Below are 25,016 nucleotides of genomic sequence, written 5' to 3' on the forward strand. Positions count from 1 at the left end.
CTTATGAAGTATATTGAAATGTTTTAAAACATTTAAACAGACTACAACCACAATGCAAGTTACCTTTTCAGAGAACCTGCCCTCTGCCTGTGTTGTTTCAAAATTCCTTCACAGGATGTGGGTGTCACTGGCAAGGCCAGCATTTGTTACCTGTCCCTAGTTGACCCAGAGAATGTGATGGTGATTTGCCGCCTTAAACCACTGCATTTCACTTGCTGTAGGTCTACCCACGATGCCCTTAGGGTACTTTGACTCAACACCAGCGATGTATTTCCAAGTCAGGATGGTGTGTGGCTTGGAGGGGAACTTGCAGGTGGTGGTGTTCCTGTCTTATCTGCTGCCCTGTCCTTTTGAGATAGCAATGGCCATGGATTTGAAAGATGCTGTTTGGAAAGAGTTTTGGTGAATTTCTGCAGTACACACTGTTGCTGCTGAGTGTTGATGGTAGAAGGAGTGAATGTGTTTTTGTCCTGGGTAGTATCTCATTTCTTTGAACTGCACTCATCCAGACAACTGGGAAGTATTTCATCACAATTGTGACTTCTTTGTTTCTTGTAGATGGCGGATAGGCTTTGGGGAGTCAGGAGGTGAGTTACTTGCTGCAAGATTCCTAGCTTCCAATCATCTGCTCTTGTAATCTGGTTCATGGTTAAAGCCCAGTGTGTGAAGTCAGGGTTTCAGCAATGGTGTGCCCTTGAATGTCAAGGAGCCATGGCTAGCTTCTCTCTTGTTGGAGATGATCATGTTTTCTAGCTATAAGTAAGAAACATGAACAATTTAGAGGCTGTAGTTACATTTTGTGTTTTATTTTGCTTGATACCTTCCACTGTGCAAACTCTGAAACTTCATAGTCTGTTGGCACACCAAAATTAAACCTTGATCTTTCTTGGATATAAATTCAGATTATTGGAATTCTGATTTGCGTTTAGATGTGTATTGAGCATAGTCTTAATTTCCAGAAGTAAAAGATGATGATACTTGTACAACACCTATTTAATCTCTTATTATTTGTATTTGGCCTATCCCTTCATATTGTTTTGTGATCAGGAGCTGGAAAGTTGTGGGAAAACTTGAATCAGTGAGGAAAATATGGCAAGAATGGAAACAGAGATTCCAACCAATCACAAGATAATTATTTTCAACTCAAGGTTTTAATGATGAAATGAGAATTTCACTGATGATTGATGAGAGGCCTGTTTGCATGCATTAACATCACATTATCACCTATGCACTGGAGAGAATCTAGATATCAGCAATTACTGTCGCATGAAAATCTGAGTGGGCAAATGGGAGCTGCAACTGTCTGGCACTCTTCACTGGGTATTCACCTTGGTCAACATTTCTCAACACATCAGGGCACAATCCATGGGCAGCAACTGCCTGCATCCTCCGTCCATAGAGAGGTTGGCATTGGCAATCCTTGGGACTCACTTTTGAGCCCAGTTCATCACTTCAATACTGCACGTTGGAGCTCACAGAATTCTCACTGCAGTAGTGCTGCCAGGACACTGCTGTGAACTACCTTTTGTAATTGAGACTATAAGACGTAGGAGCAGAAATTAGACCATTCAACGCATCGAGTCTCCTCCACCATTCAATCGTGGTTGATCCATTTCTCAACCTTTTTTTTTCTTCCCTTAAGCCTTGATCCCCTTGACAATCAAGAACATATCTATCTTCATCTTATGTATACTCCATGACCTGCCTCCATGGCCTTCCATGGCAATTTAATTCTATAGATTCACTACTCTCTGAGGGGTTTCTCCTTATCTCTGTTCTTAAAGGTCTTCCTTTTATTTGAAGGCTGTGCCCTCTGGACCTAGTTTCTTCTACAATGGAAACATCTTCCCAACATTTGCTCTGTCCAGGCCATTCAATCTTCTGTAAGTTTCAATTAAATCCCCCCTCATCCTTCTAAACTCCACTGAATATAGACCAAGAGTCCTCAAACATTCCTCATGTCAAACTGTTCATTCCTGGAACCATTCTCGTGACCCTCCTTTGAATATGCTCCAGGGCCAGTACATCCTTCCTGAGATATTGGGCCCAAAACTGCACACGGTACTCCCAAATGTGACCTGACCAGAGCCTTATTGAGCCTCAGAAGTACATCCCTGCTTTTATATTCATGCCCTGTCAAAATAAATGCCATCATTGCATTTGCCTTATTTACCGCTAATGGAGTCAGGTGTTACTAGGGGACATAGCTTTAAATTAAGGGGTGGTAGGTATAGGACAGATGTTAGGGGTAGATTCTTCACACAGCGGGTTGTGAGTTCATGGAATGCCCTGCCCGTATCAGTGGTGAACTCTCCTTCTTTATGGTCATTTAAGCGGGCATTGGATAGGCATTTGGAAGTTATTGGGCTAGTATAGGTTAGGTAGGATTCGGTCGGCGCAACATCGAGGGCCGAAGGGCCTGTACTGCGCTGTATCCTTCTATGTTCTATGTTCTATGTTCTAACTGTTGACTCAACCTACAAACTTATGTTGAGAGAATCCTGAACTAGACCTCCCAAGTCTCTGCACTTCAGACTTCTGGATTTTATCCCCATTTAGAAAATAGTCCATGGCTTTATTCTTCCTACCAAGGTGCATGACCTCACACTTTTGCATATTGTACTCCATCTGCCATTTCTTTGCCCACTCTCCTAACCTGTCCAAATCCTTCTGCAGCCTCCCCACCTCCTCAGTGTTACCTGTCCCTCTACGTATCTTTGAATCATCTGCAAATGTAGTCAGAATGCCCTCCTCCTTCATCTAGATCATTAATGCATAAAGTGAAATGTTGTGGTCCAAATACTGAGCCTTGCGGAATACCACTTTGTCACCAGCTGCCATCCTGAGAAAAAACCTATTTGTCCTCTCTGCTTTCTGCCAGACAGCACAGCTTCTATCCATGCTAGCACCTTGTCTGTAACACCATGGACCCTCATCTTACTCAGTGGCCTTCTTGAAGTTCAGGTAAATAACATCCATTGGTTCTCTTTTGTCTAATTTGCTTGTTACTTCATCAAAGAATTCTAGCAGATTTGTCAAACATGACCCTCCCCTTGGTGAAACTAGGCTGACTCTGCCCTGTTTTACCATACGCTTCCAAGTATTGAGAATTCTCGTCCTTCACAATGGATTCCAGGATCTTGCCCACAACCGAGGTTAGGCTAATTGGTCTGAAATTTTTCCTCTTCTGCCTTACACCCCTTTTAAACAGGGGTGTTGTGTTAGTAATTTTCTGGTCCTCTGGGACCCTCCCTGATTCTAGTGATTACCAAAATATTGCCACCAATGCCTTCACTATCTCTTCAGCTATCTCCTTTAGAACTCTGGGATGTAGTCCATCTGGTCCAGGTGATTTATCCACCTTCAGGCCATTCATTTTTTTTTTCTAGCACCTTCTCCTTGGTGATGGCTACTATACTTAGCTCTGCACTCTCAATCTTGAATTTTTAGATATTACTTGTGTCTTCTGCCACAAAGACTGATGTAAAATAATTATGCAGTTCCTCAGCCATATCTTTGTTCCCCACTACTATCCCTCCTGCATCATTTTTCAGTGGCCCATTGTCCACTTTTGCCTCTCTTTTGTCCTTTATGTATCTCAAGAAACTCTTAGTCTTCCTTCATATAACTGGCTAGCCAATATTATCTTCACATTTAATTTTCTTCCTCCTTATTTTTCTTTTGCCCTCTATCGGTGTTTATAAGCTTCCCAATCCTCCGGTTTCCCGCTATCTTTTGCTTTTATGCTATCCCTGACTTTCCTAGTCAGACATGGTTCCCTCATCCTCCTTGTACCATGCTTCTTTTTCCTCAGGATGAATCTCTGCTGTGTCTCCTGAATTACTCCCAGAAAATCCTGCCATTACTGTCCCACTGTCTTACCTGCTAGGCCCCTCTCCCAGTCAGTTCTGCCCAACTCCTTCCTCATGCCTCTACAGTTGCTTTAATTCTGCTGTAATACCATTACCTCTGATTCTATCTTCTCTCTCAAATTGCTATTTAGATTTGATCAGGTTATGATCACTGTTTCTAAGAGTTCCTTCACCTTAAGCTCCTACAGTCTTCAAACTGGTTTAGTGTTTGTGTGCCATGCATTCGGCAATAACACTCTCTCTGATATATAACTAAATTTATGGCCTTACATAGATTTTCTAAAAGACCACAAAGATATAAGGATGGTGATGCTTTTAGTTTGGTCTGTCCCAATCAGTAGATAATGATTTAATATTTGCCTACCCTTTTAGCACTTGACTAGAATTCCCAGTACTTAAACTAAGGGGGACAGTTTATATTTTATGGATGCCTGGAATTGTAGTGTGACATCTAATACGTATTTAAGAAAGTAACATGGTTAGATTGCAACAACAGTTTGATTTCATATTGGTGTATTGGCCAAGAGAGCCAAATGGATAACTTTTCTCATTCAACATTTGTTGCAATTTAAAATTAAATTGAACTACAGTTTTTTTTTCAGTGGCTTATTTTAATGAATAAAATCATTACTTATCTTAAACATGTATTAAAAATCATTAGAATTTTGCTTTAAACTTTTTAATTTCTCTTATTTTTCCTATCTACCAGAATTATTTTGTTGACTGCTAAACTATACATTAAGAGCTTTGGCTTATCTTAAATAATGGATGTTACAGTATCAGTATGCCTTGCCTTCATGTTGTACCTAATTAAATACAAGCTCTGTAAGTAATGCTTAGCTGTGTGTTGAATTACACATCATGCTATTCTGTAGCACAAGAGAGATGCACCAAAGGCCAATACATAGACTTGTAGAATTACAGCTTATTCCTAATTCATACAAGTGGATGGCTGAGTGATCAGAAAGGTGTCAAGTGAAGGCTAAATGACTCTTACACATGTATAAAATTGGGAGCAGTTGAGAAGCTTGCATTCCCATCTTGGTAATATGTGAAATGGTTAGGGAACTGTTAAAGCAAATAGTGTTTTGCATAAATATTTAATTCTTGCTTTAAAAGTTGACAATTTGCTCAATTTAATTGATCTACAGATATTCTCATCAGCATTTTTGCAAGTTTACAAATGGCACAGTGTGTGACTAAAGTGGAGTTGAGTATCTCCTGCGAGAATCTGTTAGATAAAGATGTTGGTTCCAAGTCTGATCCATTGTGTGTGTTATTCGTAAGTACTGGCGAGAATCAGTGGGCTGAGGTAAGCATATTTCCTCAATGTATTTTTCTTCAAGCTTGTCATGAAAGCATTTATTTTCACTAGTAATCTAGTTCAAGATATTGTAATCTAATTTCATCAACACTGTTAGCTTCTGGATTTTGTTGTCATCTTTTTCAAAATCATTTTCCATTTTCTGCATCTGTATATGGGAAGGTTTTTGATGTTTGCCTTTTATTGTAAATGGAAGTAATGATGAGAATTATTGCTATGTACACTGTTTCCATTGACTCTCAAAAGTGCTGAAGCAAGTTTGTCCAAAAGGAATGATGGTCTTTTAACATTGTTCTTCATCTCTTTCTTCTCCTGGTTCCGTTTCTTGTCATAGTCACCTCAAACTGTTGATTCCCAATTGTAGAAACTTACAGCATGGATAGAGGCCGTAAGGTCTCTCTTGCCTGTGTTACCCTCCTGAAATGTTAAAGTCCCTCTGAGGGAACTGTAAATTAAGCTGTAAATTTGCTAACCTCCTCCATATTAAGACTTTTTTAACCAACAAAGTTTAACTTTTTGTAACTTCAACATGGATTAAATATAAATGATAATTCAAATAAAAAGATAAATAATACTTGGAATAGTCAATACAAAAAAGATACATCTAAGATGTGCATAAATGCATTATTCTCTATGCATGTAGCACTATACTACATGCTGTTCTTTACTCCTATAGAGTAGGTCAGGAATCCAATCTAACATAAGCTTTTATTGGAATACTTGTCACCAACAAACCCTTTTTTTTGTCACCTTCTCAGGTCACAAACAGCCTAATTGCATAGCTTTCTAGAGTTCCTTTGTAATTGGGAGAAAGTAAGGATTGCAGATGCCGGAGATTAGTCAAAATGTGTGGTGCTAGAAAAGAACAGCCAGTAGGCAGCATCTGAGGAGCAGGAGAGTCGATGTTTCGAGCATAAGCTCTTCATCAGGAGCTGGAGCTTAGGCTGTGCTTTCCCTAACACCACGCTTTTTGACAATTGAATATAAAGGAATCAAGTGAATGTACCTAGTTCATGATCACATCCTCTGATGCATACTGAGCTCTTTTTGGACACAGCTATTTACATGGCCTTTTTTTTAAAGAAAATTTCAGGTTCCTTTAGATTGCTTGTAATTTCCTTTTTGAGTTCTATTTTACTTGCTGCTGAACAGAAAACAGCATATAGACAGCTTTGCTATTTCGCCTCACAAATTCTGCGTGTTCCATTCTGTCTTTGCTTTTTGTGTATGTACCTGTTATCTGATCATCTTGTAATTTTAGTCGTCATTTGTCTTGCAATTCTCTTTGCCTTTGCAAGCTACTTTATTTGCTAACTTCCTTCTTGTTGATATTGCTTCCAGCAAATTCACATCCTCAGGACCAGCATTTAATAGCCAAGAAAATTACAATTGACTCCTTTAAAACAACTGAAAACTCCATTCCTTTTACACCTTCTCATAGAAACAATTAGATTCCACGGGCAATTTAGGTAAATTCCAAATATTCCTTAGTTTTTTTTCCTTTTTGGATCAGAACAGTTGTGCTGAAATTCACATTCCTCTCTTTTGCCTGTGAACTATCAAATCCCTTGCCCTTGAATGCTTTTCTAAACTGTCCTTCCTTAAAAAGTATTTTAAGGAGTTACTTTCCAACACCTTTTTTGCTGGAACATTTCTGGTCTTGACAGTTCTGAATAAGCACCATTTAAATCTCCCTTTTGAGATCTCTGTAATTTGAGTTTTGAATTTGAGAGCTCTAATTTTTGACCCACTCATCAGAGGTAGCCTTTTTTAATATCAAAATTTCTCATCTTAAGAACCTCATCAGTCACCTCTTAATTTGCCTTGATACATTAATTTTTGCAGCTAAAGTACCTTGTAACCAGGAATATCCTGACAAATGCCCTTTGAACCCTTTTATCATATTTTTACATCTTCTCTGAAGTGCAGTGCCCAGAAATGTTTACAGCTGAGGTCATACTTGTGATCCATAAAGTTCTAGATGACGTCTGTACTTTTGTTTCCTATTTTCACCTTAAGAGTGCTAAGTAATCCAATTTTTAAAAAATTTAAATCCCCTGGTCAATTTGCCCTGCATCTGTAAGGATTTGTGTATATAATTGGAAGGGGTCTGTATACATGAACTTTTCAAAATTATTAAGAGACACATGCTTGGTGATTGTTTAAAACTTTTGCTGTCCTTTATCTTGCCACTGCAGCTGTTTTGTAAGTCTAAAACATCAATGTTATTAGTGCACTTAAAATTTGGATGGGAACAAGGCATCAGAACCAAGTTGGATCATGTTCTCACATTGCATTTCAGGGAGTTATTGGTTGGAGTTTACAGCCAGGTCTTTCAATTATTTTTGACCTTCAAGGGAAGAATGGATATGTTTTGAAAAGTAGTGTCCAAGCATAGAATGACAATGTCCAATGCTTCTTTTTAAATGCTTTAAACTGAGCTACAGTCAAGACTGGCTTGCCTTCAATTAACATGTTGTTGAGCTCCTTGAGGACCTTGTTAACAGGTCATGAAATGCAAGAATGCAATAATCAATTGCCAAACTGAAGCAGTCTGGTGATCACTAATGCATAGCTCTCAGGTTCAGACAAAAGTTAGTTTTATTTATGCTGAAGGATCTTGTGACAGATCAAAAGGATTGTCTTTCCTTTGTACTTTGTCTATTTTTGTGTGTTGAGGTTGCTGATATTCTGATGTACTGCTTCCTCTCCACTAAGGCAGCAGCAAGCACCATCATATCAGCTGTCTGTTTTTTCTCTTATACTCTGAAGGCAGCTCCTGGCTCCAGGTAATGCTTGGTGGTGCTAATTGTGCATCAAGCTCCTAGGATCAAAGAGTTCCTACAGTGCAGGTAGATGTCCTTTTGGCCCATCAAATCTACACTGACCCTCTGAAGGGTATCCCACCCTATCCCCATAATTGCCCACTTACCTTGTCTAGTCCACCTAGCCAGCGCATCCCTGGACGCTATGGGCCAATTTAGCATGACCAGTACACCTAACTTGTACATCTTTGGACCGAGTGTGGAAAAACCTGCACTCAGTTGAAACCAATGCAGATGCGGGGAGAACGTGGCCCAATCAAGTCATTTGTGTGTACAGATCCTATCACATGAATATTTTGCGAGCAGGACCTGAAAGGCACATAGGATGTCAGGGGTCAGAAACAGGCCAGTTATCATGACTAGATCATGCAAATGTTTTGCTTTAGTTCATTTTAGTAAATGCAAAAACAAATTGTTGTCAGGCTTCTGTGGAGCAGATACATTTTATATGGACAAGATTAAATTGAATCTCATCAATGGATCTCTGCAAAGAACTGAATCTATAGGAAATCAAGTTGTTGACCTAATGTTCTTCAGTTATCTTTCTATTTTAATACTTTGGATAATTCAGTTCTGTTTGGCTTGTCAGAGCCAGTCTTGGCAAGAAGGGCAAATGTGCATATTATAGCTGGTGTCTTGAGATATTCCTTTGACTAACCTTAATGGCCCCTCTTCTCTAATTACACCTTTTTGTGGGTAGATGTCTGGTTTTGCTTTATAATGCTCCTGTAAAGAGCCTTGGGCATTTTATGAAAAAGATGCTTTACAGATACAATTTGTTGCAATTTTAAGAGGATCTGCTGATAGAGTTAAACCTTTTTAAAACCTTGTTTTTACACTCTAAATTCGATTCATATTGAAGTCTGGATGTCGAGACTTGCTGAGTGGTTTTGATTCTTTTAATGGCAGCCAGAAACCTAGTCCGCTTCAACTACTGTAAGTACATGCTTAAATTTCAAAAGCCATGATGACATGTAGAAATCTCTTTCATGGAGTAAGTGATTTGGACCTTGAATATGCTTTTTGTATGTGCTGGAGGCAGATTCAATTGAGGAATTAATGAGCGAAATACATTGTTACCCGAAGGAAAGTGCAGACCTACAGGGAGAAGGCAGTGAGTGGCTATAGGGTCCTTCCAAGTATGGACAAATGTGGTTGAATGGCCTTCTATACTGCCACCAGACCAGTTTTCTATGATTTCAGAGTTTTGAACTTAGGTAGGTAAGGTGCGATTTAAAGTATTGTGATTCAAGAGGCACAGATATTTCTGAGGATTATGGGGCCAGTGGCGATTTAGAGTTGTGGAAAAGGAAAGCTCTCAAAGGATTTGAAGAAGAGAGAATTTTAAGAATTCTATGTACCTCAACAACAACTATATGTGATGGGGTTATAGGATTTAGAATAAGTTAAGGACAGTTTGATTGATTGACTTCTATAGAGAGTAAAAGGTAAGAGAGCAGCAAGAAATGCATTGAAATAAGTTTAAAAATCACACAACACCAGGTTATAATCCAACGGGTTTAATTGGAAGCACACTAGCTTTTGGAATGACGCTCCTTCATCAGGTGGTTGTGGAGGACACCATTGTAAGGTACAGAATTTATAGCAAAAATTTACAGTATGATGTAACTGAAATTATTCAATTGAAACTGAAAATACCTTGATTGTCTGTTGAGTCTTTCATCTGTTTGAATACCATGATAGTTTCACTTCTTTCATGTGTAAATCACACAAACTTAAAAGTTGCATTCTCAGGTTAGCTGTAACAATTGGTGTTAGCTAGACAATATGTTGAAGGTGTTAACCCCCTGTGTTCTGTCTTTGCCATGATGTTTAGATTGATTCGATGAGAGATACATTAGTGTTTAATGATTTATATGGTTTAAGAATTTAATTTCTAAAAGATTAATGGAAAGAATCGGCATTTGAGAGTCTAAACAAATGTGAAGAAATTGCAGTTCGTAGGATAGCCCATAGTTATGTGAAAAGGTCAGAGTTGTAATTGGGAAAACACTGAGCAGTGGATTGATCCTTTTGAGTCGTGGTGGTGAGTCAATGACTATGGAAATCATTATAAGGGGTTGAAAATATTCACATAGAGTGCTTTCAAATTTTTCTTCAATGAGTACACAATGGAAGGTCTTTGAAGTATTGAAAAACTGTTTTCAATTCTTGGGACATCCCAGCTGTGACGCATTACTGAGAGGATAGATTTTAGTGGACGTGCCCTTTTGTATTAAGGTTATCCATCTGTTTTCTCACCAGAAGAAGCATGTTAATTAAATGTCTGAAGCAGGGAAGAAAAAGTTTTAAAGTTTTGAGCATGGAAGCAGTTGAGGCTAGTAGCAAAGGCTGTTATCTGATTCTGGAGTAAGTGAGCCAGGAAGTATTGAGGAGGGTCTCCTAGCCAACTGTTAGTAGACCGATGTAAAAAATCTTACACCTTGGACAATAGAACACTGAGGTAAATTCAAAGTGAATTCCTAAGAGCTAGAGCACATCTTTTGCCTGTAAGAGAAGTGAAGAAACTCAAGGCGACATGGTAGCTCAATGGTTAGCACTGTTGTCTCTCCGCGCCAGGGACCCGGGTTTGATTCCAACTTCAGGCAACTATGTGTGGAGTTTGCACGTTCTCCCTGTGTCTGCATGGGTTTTAAAGGGTAAAAAATGAGGTCTGAGATGCTGGAGATCACAGTTGAAAATGTGTTGCTGGTTAAAGCACAGCAGGTCAGGCAGCATCCAAGGATTCTCTGGGTGCTCTGGTTTCCTCCCACAATGCAAAGATGTGCAGGTCAAGTGAATTGGCCATGCTAAATTGCCCATTGTGTTCGGTGCATTAGTCAACGGTAAACATAGGCGAATGGGTCTGGGTGGCTTACTCTTCGGAGAGCCGGTATGGACTTGATGAGCCAAAGAGCCTATTTCCATACTGTAGGGGATCTAATCTAATTTGATTTAGTTGATAGGATTTGTTGTCACGTGTACCTAAGTACAGTGAAAAACTTTGTGCACAGTACAGGCAGATCATAGTAAGCAAGGACATACAGATCGTAGGGTGAAGAAAAAACTTGAACAGAGTAGGGCATACAGGTTACACTACACAGGACGTATGTGAGGCAAAATCGACATTATTTGACATTAGAAAGTCCATTCATCGGTCATCCTACCTGAGCGCACTCTGGTAGAATTCAAAACTGAATGGGATGTTATCTGTTGAGAATTTTGGATTTGAAGAATAAGAGAAAGGTGATCTCGGTGACAAACAGGTCAAACATTGTAACCCTTAACCATGGATTGAGAAGGAAATAAGAGAAATGATCATGAAGGAGGGTGAATTAGACAATTTTGTGTGGCAAGAGACTTAGAGAGGAAAATATTTATTGCACTGATGAAGCAAGAAGAAATAATATTAAATATAAAATTTGGAAGTTTTAAAATTTTCAAATGCATCCCCCCACCTCCCATATTAGAATGAGACTTGATTGTTTAAAATATTCCCTTTCCAGACCAGGATGATGGATTGACACTCCCTTAGCAATTTTTAATACTGTTCTGTGGCAAATGGGTGCATGATCTGCATCAATTAACAGGATTTAAAGATTCATAACTAAGTTTTTAACCCTGAACTAGGATTCTGACATATGCATTAACAATAGTATACATCATGAAAACCAATTTTTCCAGTGAGGTGTGGCCTATTTGCCTTAGCAACCCTGTTGTTAATTACTTTATATAATTTGCAACTATCTCGTATCTGCGTATATTTGTTTTATTGTTTTTGATTTAATTTTGTTTGTTAACGTGAAATTATTATTTTACAGATTGATCGGACAGAGAGAGTTAAAAACTGCCTTGCCCCAAAATTCTCAAAAAGATTCCTGGTGGATTACTATTTTGAGCAGGTTCAGAAATTGAAGTTTGGAATTTATGATATTGACAACAAAACAATTGACTTGAAGGATGATGACTTCCTGGGACATTTTGAATGCACCCTGGGACAGGTGAATAAAATGTTTTTGTTGCAGTTACTTTTTTCTCAAATACTTTGGGAATTTCATTAGTCTGGGTCATTCAGTGATTAGAAATTGTTGATTATTCACAAATTTTGTTTTCAAAGTAAATTCTCAATTTACCTTTTGATGTAACCAGACGTTTACCCATTTTTGCCCTAAGTTAAACAAATATGAATAAAATTAAAATGCAGCATTGACTGAACATCATTTACCTATTTACATGCCAAAACCCAAGAAAGAAATGATCACATACCATGTGATAACTTTCCTAACTCTGCACATACAAGGGCCAATTATTGAAGTAATGGTTACAACTCTATGATAACTTATTTCATGCCTTATTGAGCATGTGGTATATATAATATATATTCAATATTATTATCAGGCTTTTTAATTGTACTAAGCATAATGTAATTTAGGATTCTAGTTGAATTACACAGTCATTGTTCAACTGGGCTGTGATGAACTGTACCTCTCAAGACTAGTTATCCAAAATCTATTGTTGCACAAACTGTTCGTAATTTGGCCACTTATTAAGAAATCTCACAATCAAATACTGAAACAATTCTTTAAACTTTTATTACAAACAGCAACAAAAATAAGATCCTTCAAGTAACATGTTAAGCCTCACAACTCAACTTGGCTATTGCCCAGTTTACTAGCTATGATTTCAAGCAGCAGCGCCTGTTTCTGGATGTCCAAGGTTCAATTGGCATGCTTGTTGTTGTTAAGTTCTGCTACCAAAGAATCCTGAAGTTGAAGTCTTTTCGGATTTTCTGTCTAGAGAATTTTCTGTTGTGACATTGCAGATGAATCAACTTAAAGAATCATCAGTAATGTTGATTGTGCTTCTGGGGTCATCAAGTCTGTAGCTTGTGTTTTTTTTAATTTCACCTAATTTTTCTAATTCATCTGTTCAGAGATGTTACACACTTACGGAGCATGTGGGACTTGAACTTAGGCCTCCTGGCCCAGAGCAGGGACATTACCTTTGCACAACAATTTCCCTGTTTCTTGCTGCATTCGGTATTAACTGTCTTTTTTCTCTCCCATGAAATAGATTATTTATGTTGCTTCAACTCTTTTTTTTTTTCCCAGTGATGGTTAGTTAGCATGTTGCTTTTAATTCACTTGTGATAGTTGCTCTTTGTTCCTTTCTTCTCAGGAAATGGTTTATTCCAGAAAGAGTTATTGCTGATTTTTTTTATTCCCTGAACAGTCAAAGTTTTGAAGTTTACAGTGTCATAGGTCTATATCCTACCATGACAGCTGGAGAAATGTAAATTCAAGTTGTAATTAAAAGTGTAGAAGTGAAATCTATTCTCAATAATAGAAGCAGAAGTAGGCATTCACCCTTTGAACCTGCTCCTTCAATATAATCATTGCTGATGATCCCAAATCCTGTTCTTGCTTTCTCTCTTTACCCTCTATACCCAATCTATATGCATATTAAGCTGATCCACAATTACAGCTTTACCTTTATTACTTGCATTTCTGTTTTCTTGTTTAATATCTTCCCAACATTACTGCTGAAGTTTAAGGGTCTATGTACGACTTCCATATTATTTTTTGCCCCTTTGTGTTTCTATACCCTACTTACTATGGGATTCTACTTCACCTGAGCTAATATCCTTCCTCACTATTACACTGAAGACTTCTTTAATGCGATCCCACCACCTTTTCCTTTTCGTCTGTCCTTTCTTATAAACTCAAAACCCTGGATTTTCAGTTTCTATCCCTGGTTACTCAGCAGCCACAACTCTATAATCCCAAACCATATCATACCTGCTTATATCTATTTGCGCAACTATAGTTATTTCTCCATACATGCAGGGGTTCTGTTCTTGAGAACCCCTGTGCATAAAGAAATTTGTGACTGTAGAGCTGGTTAACAAAGTTTAAAAATAATGCTTATACGAGTTTTGCTTGCACTATTATTGAATTTTGTTTAATACTTTTTGGTGCAGATAGGTGAATTCACAGATCATGATCTTGCAGATTTAGTGCTAATGCTCCAACATATTTAAGTCACAAGACCTTAAAACTTATCGTCTTAACATTTTGAGTCCTATTCGCATAAATTTTGCGCTGTGACCCTGTTTGGTCCTTGCTCTTAAATTCTCTGCCTATCTCTTCTCTGATTTTTCTCTTGTCTTTTGATTTTCTCCCTTGTTTCCATTACTTCTGCCTCCCTGTACAGGATCCCATCTCCCTGCCATTTTAGTTGAAGACATCCCAACCTCCCGACTGCACTCGCAAATATTTCTTCAGGATATCTGTTGTGGTCCTAACCAGGTGCATGCAACCTGTCCAGCTTGCACTAGTCAAGCAGCCATCATCAATCATTGTCCAACCTCCTTTTTTTCACTCATGCCCTTTTTAGGGAAGTAAATCTGTCAAATTTGCCCAGTCTGGATTGTGTGAGACTCTAGATCACAGCAATGTGGTTGTGATCGGAATGCTCACATGACGTCTAAAATGATGTACCAAGCCACTCTGTTTTTGTATTTACGGATCAGCAACAAATTTTAACCTTACCAGTGATTATACATGCACACCACATACGTGCGCGCGCACTCACTCACTCACTCATAGAGATGTAATGTATGCATCACCCTCTGTGTGAAAAAGTTGCCCCTTAGGTCCCTTTTTAAATCTTTCCCATCTCAAGAAAGAGAAAAAAAAACCTCTGGATCTATGTTTCTGATTGGGTAATATGTCACTGTATTCAGTCAATGAACTAGGCCTCATATTCACCCAACTGTTTTGCTGTCTGTACAATCCTTTGCGAACTGATTTGGGTGAGTTGCTGTTTTAATCTGAGTTTTGATACTTTTCTATCTTGAAAGCAACTTGACTCTCTGGCAGTGTCAAAAAAGTATTTGATCTCTTTTTAAGATTAGACTACTTGCTTTGTATTTTCAATCATCTAGATCATAAAACTTTAATATATCTGCTGTGACATAGTTCAAAGCTGATTTGGTTTAAAGCCAAGAATGCTTTTCAATCCATGTCAGATTCTATTCTTAGTAATTCTCAATTATTTTGAAATTTAAATGTATGAAAATAAATATTAAATTGCTTTCTTTGCTATTTTATTTCAAATCTACCTGTTTTTTCAATATTTGTTTGTTAAAATATAAGTTTTATTTTTATTAGAATCCCAGATTTAAACTAAAATATTAACAACCCAAGGAATTCACAATTAATTGTCCTGAAATTGAACTGTGTATCTTAGGTACAGAAATGTAGAAAAATACAACTTAGAGGAAGGCAATTGAGCTTGTCTTGTCCATGCTGGCCAAACAACTATCCAAGTATCCAGTCATCTGAATACTGTACTTGATGAAGTTTTCTATCTTGAGCACCATTTTGGGTTGTGAGTTCTGGATGTGGGTGGAAGTATTTCTCCTTTTAACTGTTCTAATTACCCTGGTTATTGACCTCCCCACTATAGGAAATAGGTGCTTCCGAATCACCGTATCCAGGGCTCTGAATTTATACATCACCACCATCACCTCATCTTACCACAGCCTGTTCTGTTACAAAGAAAATAACCAGAGCCTATTCAATCATTCCTCTGCTAAAACTTTATTTAAGATACATCTTCAAATCTCTTCTGTGCCGTCTGTCTAGTGTGGTCATGTCCCTGCTATATTGTAGTGATCAGTACTCCAGCTGATACAGTTCTAGTAGGATCTCCCTGCTTTTGTATTCCCCATTATGGCTAATAAAGAATAATAATGGGTTACAACCCACTTGGCAAGTTGTAATGAGATTTGAATTCCACGATTCCTGAGGTTGTCAAAAAAGTTAAAAGACCTGATCCAAAGTATTCAAAATTCTCCATGAGTTAGACTCATGATAATAAAAAAAAGCCTGGCTTAGGTTTCTGTATGTAACATGAGCTGCGATTTATCAGTTCTAATCAAACATTCAAAACAAAATATGCAAGGTGCTGCATTTTTGAAAAGGAAAATCAGGGCAAGACTTGTGCACTTAATAGGGGAGTATGGCTGAACAGAGAGACCTTGGTGTGCAGGTTCATAGTTCTTTGAAAATGGAGTCGCAAGTAGAAGGTGGCATTTGGTATGCTTTCCTTTATAGGACAGAGCACTGAGCATTGGAGTTAGGAGGTCATGTTGCGGTTGTCCAGGACATTGGTTAGGCCACTTTTGGATTATTGCGTGCAATTCTGGTCTCCTTCCTATTGGAAGGATGTTGTGAAACTTGAAAGGGTTCAGAAAGGATTTACAAGGGTGTTGCCAGGGTTTGAGGATTTAAGCTATAGAGAGCGCTGAATTGGCTGGGGTTGTTTTCCTTGGAGCATCGGAAGCTGAAGGGTGACCTAACAGAGGTTTATAAAATCATGAAGGACATAGATAGGATAAATAGACAGTCTTTTCACTGGAATAGGGGAGTCCAGAACTAGGGGAAAGATTTAAAAGGGACCTAACGGGTAACTTTTTCATGCAGAGGGTGGTGCGCGTATGGTATTAGCTGCCAGAAGAAGTGATAGAGGCTGGTACCATTGCAACATTGCAAGGCATCTGGATGGGTATATAAATAGGAAGGGTTTGGAGGGATATGGGCCAGGTGCTGGCAAATTGGACTAGATTATTTTAGGATATCTGGTCGGCATGGACGAGTTGGACCGAAGGGTCTGTTTCCTTGCTGATGACTCTGAAAATATGAATTATCAACATAGAAGTCTGCAAGCTGAAGCTCTATTCCTTTCCTAAACCCCCAGCAAAGTCATACCTGGCGTAAAGGTCAGTTATATAGTTATTAAAGGTCAGTTGACTCAGCTCCAGGCTCGCTCAGCAGGAATTTCTCAGCAAAATGTCCCAGGCCCAGACAATCTCAGGTCATAGCAATGTCCTTCCCTCCATCATAAAGTTGAAGTGTGGGTGTGCAATTATCAGCAAACAAGGTTCAGCACCATTCCTGAAGCCGTCCAGTATCCAACAATAGCAAGACCTGCAAAATATCCAAATATAAGCTGACAATTGGCAAGTAACATTTGTGCCACATCAGTGCTAGGCAATGGCCATCTTCAACAAAATAAAATGACATTCTTTTGTTACCATCACTGAATCCCCACTAACAACTTTCTTGGGGTTACCATTAATCAGAAACTGAACTGGACTAGCCATATAAGTACAGTGGCTACAAGAGCAGGTCCCTTCTGAATATCCTGCAATTTATTATATATGTTTTATTGACTTGTGTGTCCCCTTTGACTACGTTCCTTCACATTTCTCCACTTTGAATTCCATTTGCGACATTACTGCCTTACAGTAAAAGGTTGCAGAACTGTCTCGCATTAGAGGTTACAGATCTATTTTCTTCTGTAAAACTTTAAGGCAGAACCAGTTTTTCATAGAATGAAATAAATTTTAGTTCTTTTACTTTTTTTCTGAGTAATAATAATTTCTCTTCATAACAATCTGCTCTTTGAGAGATGGTAAGTTTAAAATTAAGTGCTTGCCCACTCTCGGGGTGGACAGGGTGTTTTCCTTGTGTTGGGAGAGTCCAGAATAGAGGGCAGAGGTTTTGGGTGAAAGGGAAAAGATTTTAAAGGCGTCTAAGGGGCAGTTTTCCCCGCAGAGGATAGTGTGTGTATGGAATGAGCTGCCAAAGGAAGTGATGAAGCAATTTACAATTACAACATTTAAAAGGCATCTGGATGGGTATGCGAGTAGGAAGGATTTCGAGGGACATGGGCCAATTGCTGGCAAGTGGGAATAGATTAAGTTAGGATATTTGGTTGGCATGGGCCAGTTGGACCAAAGAGTGTTTCTGTACTGTACATCTGAGCATTCATTCCTGATGAAGGGCTTTTGCTTGAAACATCAATTTTCCTGCTCCTCAGATGCTGCCTGACCTGCTGTGCTTTTCCAGCACCACTCTAATCTCTGAGCCAATGTTTATCCCGCTGAAGATTCTATGTGGAGTTTACACATTCTCCTCCTGTCCGCATGGGTTTCTACCAGGTGCCCTAGTTTCCTCCCGCAGTCCAAAACTGTATCAATTAGGTGGATTGGCCATACTCTCAATAAATAAAGCAACTAAAATTTACTTCATTCTTTGCAAAACTGGTTCTGCCTTAAAATTTTACTGAAGATGATTGATCTGTAACCTCTAATGTTAGACAGTTATATAACCTTTCATTTTAAGGCAATAATGTTACAAATGAAATTCAGATTGGAGAAATAGAAATGTATTTGAGCAGGATAAATAGAGCAAACATACAGTTAAGGCTGGAATTATGCCCAGATTGTGAGGGAGCGGTGCTAACTAATTCAGGGTTCAGGTCTTAAAATCCATTTGATCCAGTGAGTCTAATGGCATTAGCACCATTAGCTTCCGTAGTAACTTTTCTCTTGTGATCATTGTATTACTTCCTAATCCCATCTTTTGCCTCTTGCAGATTTGTATCTTTGGAATGCTACTAGTGTCATCTACCTTGAAACTAATGCAATGTATTTATTCAGTTGCACACCCACTTCCTGGTTCTGCATTTCTTTTCCCCCCAGCTTCCTTTTTCAAGGGCCTATGTTCACTTTGGCCTCTCTCTTTTACCTTGTCTATTTAAAGTAGATGTTACTTTGCATTTGGATGCTATTTACTAGTTTAACTACAAGTATACATTCTCCTGTTTTAAATTGGATATTGTTTATTTGTTTTCAAAACTTTGCTGTTCCCTTGGCTTACAATGGGGTAAAGATTAATGGTATGATTTTTAAAAAATCTTTCAATTTGTTATTATCTTCAACTTCCTTCATGTACCGTGGTTTGTTTATCCCCTTCCTAAAATCCTCCTTCCTAATTGGAATATATCGTTGAGTTATTACTACTTTTTAAAAAATGTCCCCCATTGTCCATCAATTGTCTTTACTGCCAAACTCCTTTTTCCTGTCTTTAAATAAATGATTTGGCCCTTACAATGAATTGTTTTCATCCTTGAGCATCAAATGAGAAACAGACTTATGTTTAGATGATGTTTTAGGTGGAGAATCAAATGGTTTTACATTGGAGTTAAAGTAGTCAGTAAGAAGGGTGCTTTTAAAGATCAGATTTGGATGAAGAAATTCAGGATCTGGATGGTACCCAAACCGCACTTTCCCACCCCCAACCCCAACCCCCAGCCACTGTAATCCTTTTTTTCCCTCTACCACAGTTAGGTTTTGTGTGGGTTGTGGAAAGATGCAGAAATGACTGTGTCACTGCACTTAATAACTGCCATTAAGTGACTGCTTAAAGACCGTTTAAGAGCCTCATTTGCCATCCCTTTTTTTTAAACTCAGTTGTAGGAGGCCTTGCTGGCAATAGTAGTGTTCCTATCTCTGAGCCAGGAGGCCCATGGTTAAGTCACACCTGCACCAAAGGTGTGTAATAACATCTCTGAACAGGTTGACTTGAAAATATCTGCAATACCTCAAACCCATTTGCAGCTGGGCATGTTGCCATGCAATATGTGCAGCAGCTACCTCTGTGCCTTTCTTAAGTCCTCCATTGGGGTTGAGGAGGAGTTTGCTTTGATCAAAGGTGATCAGCGTCTTATTGAGAGAAACAACATTTGATGGGGGAGGGGATCAGGGTGAAGTGGGGAGCGTGGCAGAGGCCTGGCCCTGTCCTGTCTTTGCTGCTGGGTCTCGTGCCCTTCTCCCTATAACACCGCCTCCCGTTTTCCCCCCCCCAACCCCACTTCCCACTTCCCATTCCTGTAAAACCTCTCCTTTCATGAGTTACCTTTTGGCCTGGTCTCTACAGTCCTGTGACTGTGAATCCTTCTCTCTCCTCTGTCATAGCTGATCATGAGAGGTTGGTAGTTCTCAGTGTGAGAGATTTCTTCCCCCTGCCATATTCAATTGGCAGGGCTGCTGGCCTCACCATTGTCTGATTGGCCTGTGGGCCTCCCCTAAGGGAGGCAGTGGAGATTTCTCATGGGTTCTCTATCTGGCTGGTGAGACACCATCACCTCCTGAAGCAGACTCTGCTCAAACACTCTAGGTCTTTCATCAGGCTGTGGCGCACCCTTGAACATGCCTTTTAGGAAATCAGACACATAACTATTTGGTTTTGCATCTGTTAAGCACAAGAATTTATTCTTCTTCAGATTTTAACATTTTAATCACTGCATTTTTTTTATTGCGGCTGATTTTCGATTAAGGGGTATAATGTCTACAGTACAAAGCATCTTTAAAAGGCAAATGATCTGATTCATATTGGGCCTTAAAGGGATGACCTTGTCATTTTTATGTCTGTGTAAAAGAGTTTAGCTTGTGGAATTGAAGAATCTCCTGAATGTTCCACAGTCCGACTTGCTTTTCATTCTCCTTACTCTTCTTCACTCACTTGGTGGTGATCTACTTAAACTGTACTCGAGCTATCTTTTCTTTCGAAGGCAGTTCTTTGTTCAGTGACAGTTATGCCTTCCCATCTTTTGATTCAAATTTACATTGGTGATTATGTCACAATTTTCTCTGGTAAACAGTACCTTCATTTGGACTTTGTATTAAGGGATGTCAAACAGAATTGAAAGGATGGACCGATATAAAAATACTGTTTGTTGTTCTTTCACTGGTGAGGCCAATGTGCATTACCCACCCTTAATTGCCCTTGAACTCAGCTTGTTTGGACATTTCAGAAGGCAGTTACATCGCGATCACAAGTAGGCCAGACCAGGTAAAGATGGCGGATGTATAAAGGAATAGTCATTAGTGAACCAGATGGCTTGTTAACAACAATTGATGACAATTTCATGGACACCATTACTTGGACTGGCTTTCAATTCCAGATTTTGTCAATTGACAGTTCTTTTTAAAAAAAAAACCAGCAGGATACTGGTAATGGTGAAAGAAACATGAAAATCTTCAACGTAGCTGTGGCAGTCAGGAAACTCCAGTTGATGATTGAGTCAAACAGACATGAATTTGTCACTGCAATGACAGATATTGCCAAAGACCTCCAAGAGGAAGCAAGCCCTTGAGAAAAGATCAACTCACGCCAGCAGGAAAAGAGTTTCATTTTTTGGTACAAGTGGCAGGCTTTGCCTTTCCAGAATCCATTTGTTCTGCCAAACTTCTGAGTTGGGGGGAAAGGAACGTGAAAGCGTCAGGAAGTATGGAGTTAAATGGAAAGATAAGCAACAGGATAGCATATGTGCAGGTGGATTTAAACTCGAGACAGACTGGGAATGCAGCAAAAAGGAAGGATAACTTAGGACATTTTATGACTTCCTATATCTCTAATGATAAGAAAGTTAGCATTAAGGCACTTTACCTGAATGCCCGTAGCATTCGTAACAAAGGAGATGAACTAATGGCACAGATCATCGTGAATGATTATGATGTGGTAGGCATCACAGAGACGTGGTTACGGGGGGGTCAGGACTGGCAGTTAAACATCCAAGGATTTTCAACTTATCAAAAAGACAGGGAGGTGGACAGAGGGGGTGGGGTTGCCTTGTTAGTTAAGAACAAAATTAAATCTATGGCACTGAATGACATAGCGTCGGATGATGTGGAGTCTGTGTGGGAGGAATTGAAGAACCACAGGCAAAAAAACCATAATGGGAGTTATGTACATACCTCCTAACAACAGTGGTCAGGACCAGGAACGCAACATGTACCGGGAAATAGAGAAGGCTTGTCAGAAAGGCAAGGTCACAGTGATCATGGGAGACTTCAATATGCAGGTGGACTGGGTAAATAATGTTGTCAGTGGATCTAAAGAAAGGGAATTCATGGAATGCTTACAGGATGGCTTTTTGGAACAGCTTGTCATGGAGCCCACAAGGGAGCAGGCTATTCTGGACCTCGTGCTATGTAATGAACCAGAATTTATAAAAGATCTTAAAGTAAGGGAACACTTAGGAAGCAGCGATCATAATATGGTAGAGTTCAGTCTGCAGTTTGAAAGAGAGAAGGCAAAATCGGATGTAATGGTGTTACAGTGAAATAAAGGTAATTATGAGGGCATGAGAGAGGAACTGACGAAAATAGACTGGAAGCAGAGCCTAGCGGGGAAGACAGAGCAAAAATGGCAGGAGTTTGTGAGTACAATTGAGGACACTGTACAAAGGTTCATCCCCAAGAAAAGAAAGATTATCCAGGGAGGGATTAGACAGCCATGGCTGACAAAGTAAGTCCGGAAATGTATTAAAGAAAAAGAAAGATCCTATAAAGTGGCCAAGAGCAGTGGGAAATCGGAAGATTGGGAAGACTACAAAAACAAACAGAGGATAAAAGAGAAATAAGGAAGGAGAGGATCAAATACGAAGGTAGGCTAGCCAGTAATATTAGAAGTGATAGTAAAAGTTTCTTTCAATACATAAGAAACAAACGACAGGCAAAAGTAGACATTGGACCACTTCAAACTGATGCTGGAAGCCTAGTGATGGGAGATAAGGAAATAGCTGGAGAACTTAACAAGTACTTTGCGTCAGTCTTCTCAGTGGAAGACATGAGTAATATCTTAACAATTAAAGGGAGTCAGGGGGCTGAGTTGAGTATGGTTGCCATTACAAAAGAGAAAGTGCTAGAAAAGCTAAAAGGTCTTAAAACTGATAAATCTCCTGGCCCCAATGGGATACATCCTAGAGTTCTGAGAGAGGTGGCTGAGGAAATAGCGGAGGCATTGGTTGAGATCTTTCAAGAGTCACTGGAGTCAGGGAAAGTCCCGGATGATTGGAAGATCGCTGTTGTAACCCCCTTGTTCAAGAAAGGATCAAGACAAAATATGGAAAATTATAGGCCAATTAGCCTAACCTCGGTTGGTAAAATTCTAGAATCTATCATTAAGGATGAGGTTTCTAAATTCTTGGAAGAGCAGAGTCTGATCAGAACAAGTCAACATGGATTTAGTAAGGGGAGGTCGTGCCTGACAAACCTGTTTGGAATTCTTTGAAGAGGTGACAAGTAGGTTAGACCAGGGAAACCCAGTGGATGTGGTCTATTTAGACTTCCAAAAAGCCTTTGATAAGGTGCCACACGGGAGGCTGCTGAGCAAGGTGAGGGCCCATGGTGTTCGAGGTGAGCTACTGATATGGATTGAGGATTGGCTGTCTGACAGAAGGCAGAGAGTTGGGATAAAAGGTTCTTTTTCGGAATGGCAGCCGGTGACCAGCGGTGTCCCGCAGGGTTCGGTGTTGGGGCCGCAGCTGTTCACATCATATATTAATGATCTGGATGAAGGGACTTGGGGTGTTCTAGTGATGATACGAAATTAGGTGGACAGGCAGGTAGTACTGAGGAAGTGGGGAGGCTGCAGAAGGATCTAGACAGTTTGGGAGAGTGGTCCAGGAAATGGCTGATGGAATTCAATGTGAGCAAATGCGAGGTCTTGCACTTTGGCAAAAAGAATACAAGCATGGACTACTTTCTAAACAGTGATAAAATTCGTAAAGCCAAAGTACAAAGGGATCTGGGAATGCTAGTCGAGGATTCTCTAAAGGTAAACATGCAGGTTGAGTTCGTGATTAAGAAAGCGAATGCAATGTTGTCATTTATCTCGAGGGTTGGAATATAAAAGCACCGTTGTGCTATTGAGACTTTATAAAGCTCTGGTTAGGCCCCATTTGGAGTACTGTGTCCAGTTTTGGTCCCCACACCTCAGGAAGGACATACTAACTCTGGAGCGTGTCCAGCGGAGATTCTCACAGATGATCCCTGGAATGGTAGGTCTAACATATGAGGAATGGCTGAGGATCCTGGGATTGTATTCATTGGCGTTTAGAAGATTAAGGGGAGATCTAATAGAATCTTACAAGATAATACATGGCTTGGAAAGAGTGGACGCTAGGAAATTGTTTCCATTAGGCAAGGAGACTAGGACCCGTGGACACAGCCTTAGAATTAGAAGGGGTCAATTCAGAACAGAAATGCGGAGACATTTCTTCAGCCAGAGTGGTGGGCCTGTGGAATTCATTGCCGCAGAGTGCAGTGGAGGCCGGGACGCTGTCTTCAAGGCAGAGATTGATAAATTCTTGATGTCGCAAGGAATTGAGGGCTACGGGGAGAATGCGGGTAAGTGGAGTTGAAATGCCCATCAGCCATGATTGAATAGTAAAGTGGACTCGATGGGCCGAATGGCCTTACTTCCACTCCTATGTCTTATGGTCTTATAAAACAAATGCATCGGATGATCCCAACTGACCTCTTGAGCTCTGACACTATATCCTGATCCTATTTTGCAGATGGCCGGATGCAAACAGTCTGTGAAATTATAGCAATTGACTGAAGCTTTGGGCTGCTGTGCTTACCGAGTATGTCAGACTTCTTGACAGTAGACAGGCAGGAAGCTAGAAGAACACAACAATCATAGAGACACAAACCGCAGATGTGGGTGCAGAAGTCAACGGGTCGGGTGTAACTTCTTCACCTCCTGATGCTGCCTGGCTTGTTATCTTCTTCCAGCTTCTGGCCTGTCTATTTCAGATTCCAGCATCTGCAGTTTGTTTGGCTCTAGACTTCTTGGCAGAACAGTATTGAAGGATTTTGTGCAAGAACAATTCTTCACGTCTTGTCTGACTCAACATTTTTATATGGCCCCTTCCTACAGAGAATGTTTTGATCTTTCCTGGTGGCCTGATCAGTCTGTATTGTGGTAAGGAAATAATGTTGTGAACTGATCTGGAGTGTGCTGGTGCATTTTGCTGCCTGTCTTTTCTTTGCCGTCATAGTGGTAGCTAGTTTCATTTCATTTAATATGTTTAGTTACTATTGTGAAATCTTCCTTCGTAAACTATTATTCCAAGTGCAATCTTAGCTTGTCACAATTCTGATAATGGTTCAATTGTTTTGACAGATTGTCTCGAGTAAGAAACTGATGAGACCGCTAATGCTGAAAACTGGCAAGCTTGCAGGCAAAGGAGTAATCTCGGTAAAGATCGAATCTGGTTTAGATGTTCTGTATGCTCCACATGAGATGGATATTAATGTTTAAGTTATATAAAAGTGTTGTGGTAGTGTTTCAA

At 39.6% G+C, this 25,016-nt stretch overlaps 1 protein-coding gene across 2 annotated transcripts in view; it reads left to right on the forward strand.

Annotated features, from left to right (window-relative positions):
* LOC132815011 (copine-3-like) overlaps positions 1-25,016 on the forward strand; it is a 71,164-nt gene that overhangs the window by 11,833 nt on the left and 34,315 nt on the right. For both annotated transcript variants that reach the window (XM_060823639.1, XM_060823638.1), the window contains exons 2-4: positions 5,024-5,184; positions 11,843-12,022; positions 24,848-24,922. In XM_060823639.1, the coding sequence (XP_060679622.1) occupies positions 5,056-5,184; positions 11,843-12,022; positions 24,848-24,922 (384 nt within the window). In that variant the 5' untranslated portion in view covers positions 5,024-5,055. The remainder of the gene's footprint in view (positions 1-5,023; positions 5,185-11,842; positions 12,023-24,847; positions 24,923-25,016) is intronic.

Source organism: Hemiscyllium ocellatum, chromosome 4 (genome assembly GCF_020745735.1).
Source record: "Hemiscyllium ocellatum isolate sHemOce1 chromosome 4, sHemOce1.pat.X.cur, whole genome shotgun sequence".
Taxonomy (NCBI): Eukaryota; Metazoa; Chordata; class Chondrichthyes; order Orectolobiformes; family Hemiscylliidae; genus Hemiscyllium; species Hemiscyllium ocellatum.